The 4,365-nt window shown below is 41.2% G+C and overlaps 1 protein-coding gene across 1 annotated transcript; it reads right to left on the bottom strand.

Annotated features, from left to right (window-relative positions):
- Positions 1–884: 884 nt before the first annotated feature.
- LOC138866364 (uncharacterized) lies at positions 885–3,310 on the bottom strand. Its single transcript, XM_070138891.1, has 4 exons — positions 3,297–3,310; positions 2,788–3,077; positions 2,457–2,529; positions 885–1,065 (listed from the first exon to the last, which is right to left on the bottom strand). The coding sequence occupies exons 1-4, from the start codon at positions 3,308–3,310 to the stop codon at positions 885–887; spliced, it is 558 nt and encodes a 185-aa protein (XP_069994992.1).
- Positions 3,311–4,365: the final 1,055 nt, after the last annotated feature.

Here is a 4,365-nt window from a genome sequence, read left to right as displayed (position 1 = left end):
TGATGATGATGAGAAGAGAATAATGATGATCAAGCGAGGCGAACAACAACAATGATGACTATAAAGAAGAATGAGCAATGATGACCATATTTATTAACAATGATGATGACAACAATGATGATGATGAGCAACAATGATGATGATGAGCAACAATGATGAGGTGATGAGAAAATGATATATGATTTAAAGATGACAATGATGAGGAGGATGATGAGAAGGGAGGAGAAGAAGAAGAAGGAGAGGGAGGAGGGGAGAAGAAGGAGGGAGAAGAAGGGAGGGAGGAGGAGAAGAAGGAGGAGGGAGGGAGGAAGTAAGGAGGAGGGAGGGAGGGGAGGAGAAGGGAGGAGAAGAAGGAGGAGGAGGAGAAGAAGGAGGAGGGAGGAGAAAAAGGGAGGAGGAGAAAAGGAGGAGAGTGAGGGAGGGAGGAGAGAGGAGGAGGAGGAGGAAGAAGAAGGAAGGAGGAGGAGGAGAAGAGAAGAAGGAGGAGGAGAAAAAGAAGGAGGAGGAGAAGAAAAAAGAAGAAAAGAAAAAATGAACAAGCCAAAGAAGAGGAAGAAGAAGGGAGGAAGAGAAGAAGGAGGAAGAAAGAAAAGAAAGAAAAAGAGTAAAACAAAGAAACCGAAGAGGAAAATAAAAGAGAATAAAAGAAAGAAAAAAAAGAAAAAAGAGTAAAACAAGAAAGTTCAAAAGCAAAAAGCAAACAAACAAAGAAACAATAAAAAACCCGACCCCTTACACATCAAGTCATAAACGTTGATCTAAAGACCCTGTCACACTAGCTCTTTTTCCGTCAATTTGTGGGGTTCCGTCTGAACTTGAAGGCCCTGTCACACTAGCTCTTTTTCCGTCAATTTCTGGGGTTTCGACTGAATTTGAAGGCCCTGTCACACTAGCCCTTTTCCGTCAATTTCTGGGGTTCCGTCTGAATTTGAAGGCCCTGTCACACTAGCCCTTTTTCCGTCAATTTCTGGGGTTTCGACTGAATTTGAAGGCCCTGTCACACTAGCTCTTTTTCCGTCAATTTGTGGGGTTCCGTCTGAATTTGAAGGCCCTGTCACACTAGCCCTTTTTCCGTCAATTTCTGGGGTTTCGACTGAATTTGAAGGCCCTGTCACTAGCTACTTTTTCCGTCGGTTGAAAGCGAGGTTAGTCTGATTTTGAAGGCCCTGTCACACTAGCTCTTTTTCCGTCAATTTCTGGGGTTCCGTCTGAATTTTAAGGCCCTGTCACACTAGCACTTTTTCCGTCAATTTCTGGGGTTCCGTCTGAATTTTAAGGCCCTGTCACACTAGCACTTTTTCCGTCAATTTGTGGGGTTCCGTCTGAATTGGGCTTTCACTCGAGATCGTCTACAAAGGAGACGCCTCCCAGACCAAGACAGTTACGACCAATTTTCCGTCTGACCAATTTTAAAATATTGATCTTGTGCTATTAATAAATTGGATAGGATGAGTGAATGTAAACATAAGCTATTAATGTTTTAGAACATTCAGTAACTATAATATACATCATCATACTTCTTTAAAATAATGTATGTATAACCAGAAGAATGGTCTGATGAGTCAGGACCTCACTCCGATAGCGCCATGTTTGTTGACATGAGTTTTCCTTAGGAGTTCATTCGGAGCACAAAGTGGCGGAAAAAAAGTGCTAGTGTGGTAGGCCCTTGCCAGTGTCAAAATACATCGACCATAACCCTCTTTTAAATTTGTACTCATTTTTCGTTTGTGTGTTTTTGTTTCGTTTGTATATCTATTTTTTCGTTTGCATTTTTTTGTTTTTATGATATACTTTGTTTCTTTTTTTTATATTTCTTCTATTGTATCTATTCATTTCATTTGGATATTTATTATTTTTTTATTTACTTTCATTTACACAATTTCTCTTGATGCTTATCTCTTATTTTTTCTTTTTAATTTATCTTATTTATAAGCACCTTGCTACGCCAATTGCTTGGCCTGCGACGCTTGCCCTTTCTCTCGCGGGCGCTTCCAACACACACGCGCGCATGCATACAGGCACACACACACAAAACACACACACACACACACACGCACATATATATACATAAATATCTACATATACATAAATATATACATACACTCACCCGAACATACACACAAACACACACAGACATACACGCACACATACACACACACATATATATATACATATAAATATTTACATATACATAAATACACACACACACTCACACGAACATACACGCAAAGGACACACACACACACGCACAAGCGGCTCGTTCCACGCCCACCGCGGGACCAAACAGAGACGGAGATGGGCGGGCGACGAGACAAGCCTTTCTCACGTTCCGGTTCTGTGAGTCAGCCGGGACCGGGAACCTCTTGCGAATCCGACTCAGGTGACCGTCGCACCGCTCACCTAACTAGGAGAACACACCCACCTAGCCAATCGTTTTCACAAACCCGACCCCTTACACATCAAGTCCGAAACGTTGATCTAAAGGCCCTGTCACACTAGCTCTTTTTCCGTCAATTTCTGGGGTTCCGTCTGAATTTTAAGGCCCTGTCACACTAGCACTTTTTCCGTCAATTTCTGGGGTTCCGTCTGAATTTTAAGGCCCTGTCACACTAGCCCTTTTCCGTCAATTTCTGGGGTTCCGTCTGAATTTGAAGGCCCTGTCACACTAGCCCTTTTTCCGTCAATTTCTGGGGTTTCGACTGAATTTGAAGGTTTCGTCACACTAGCTTTCTTTTTCTGCCTAATTTGTGGGGTTCCGCTTCTCCGAATTTGAAGGCCCTGTCACACTAGCCCTTTTTCCGTCAATTTCTGGGGTTTCGACTGAATTTGAAGGCCCTGTCACACTAGCTCTTTTTCCGTCAGTTTGTGGGGTTCCGTCTGATTTTGAAGGCCCTGTCACACTAGCTCTTTTTCCGTCAATTTCTGGGGTTCCGTCTGAACTTGAAGGCCCTGTCACACTAGCTCTTTTTCCGTCAATTTCTGGGGTTCTGTCTGAACTTGAAGGCCCTGTCACACTAGCACTTTTTCCGTCAATTTCTGGGGTTCCGTCTGAATTTGAGGCTTTCCGCAAGGATCGTCTACAAGGGATCAGCTTCTTCCGGATTAGTTTGTTTACATAACGTCACTGTCTGACCAATTTCCGTGTTGATCTTGTGCTATTAATAAATTGGATAGGATGAGTGAATGTAAACATAAGCTAGTATTTTAGAACATTCGTATATACAATATACATCATCATACTTCTTTAAAATAATGTAATATGTATGAGAATGTTCGTGCGATTCCCGGGACCTCACTCCGATAGCGCCATGTTTGTTGACATGATTTTCATAGGGAGTTCATTCGGAAACGCAAAAAATTGGCGGAAAAAAGTGCTAGTGTGATAGGCCCTTATAAAGTGTCCGAAACTACGCTCGACTACGCAACCCTCTTTTAAATTTGTACTCATTTTTTCGTTTGTGTGTTTTTGTTTCGTTTGTATATCTATTTTTTCGTTTGCATTTTTTTGTTTTTATGATATACTTTGTTTCTTTTTTTTATATTTCTTCTATTGTATCTATTCATTTCATTTGGATATTTATTATTTTTTTATTTACTTTCATTTACACAATTTCTCTTGATGCTTATCTCTTATTTTTTCTTTTTAATTTATCTTATTTATAAGTTAATCACAATGCCAATTGCTTGGCCTGCGACGCTTGCCTCCTTTCTTCTGGGCGCTTCCAAAATATACACGCGCGCATGCATACAGGCACACACAAAACACACACACACACACACACGCACATATATATACATAAATATCTACATATACATAAATATATACATACACTCACCCGAACATACACACAAACACACACAGACATACACGCACACATACACACACACATATATATATACATATAAATATTTACATATACATAAATACACACACACACTGAATGATAATGCAAATAGACACACACACACACACACAAGCAGCTCGTTCCACGCCCACCGCGGGACCAAACAGAGACGGAGATGGGCGGGCGACGAGACAAGCCTTTCTCACGTTCCGGTTCTGTGAGTCAGCCGGGACCGGGAACCTCTTGCGAATCCGACTCAGGTGACCGTCGCACCGCTCACCTAACTAGGAGAACACACCCACCTAGTCAGTCTTTTTCACAAATGTCTTCTCAAAAAAAAAAAAAAAAAAAAAAAATCCGAAGTCCTGGGGAAATGCGATAATTATTTTGATACATAAAAAGGAGATAAAAGATTTTAAAAAAATATCGACCCATAAGCCTCCTTTCAGTTACAAATTGTTCACGAAAGTCATCACAGCTCGCATCTCTGACAAGTCTGGATTCTAACCAGCCTAGAGAA

Source organism: Penaeus vannamei, chromosome 25, assembly GCF_042767895.1.
Source record: "Penaeus vannamei isolate JL-2024 chromosome 25, ASM4276789v1, whole genome shotgun sequence".
NCBI lineage: Eukaryota > Metazoa > Arthropoda > Malacostraca > Decapoda > Penaeidae > Penaeus > Penaeus vannamei.
The sequence above is the reverse complement of the archived record's forward strand: the minus strand, read 5'-3'. Positions and strand labels throughout refer to the sequence as shown.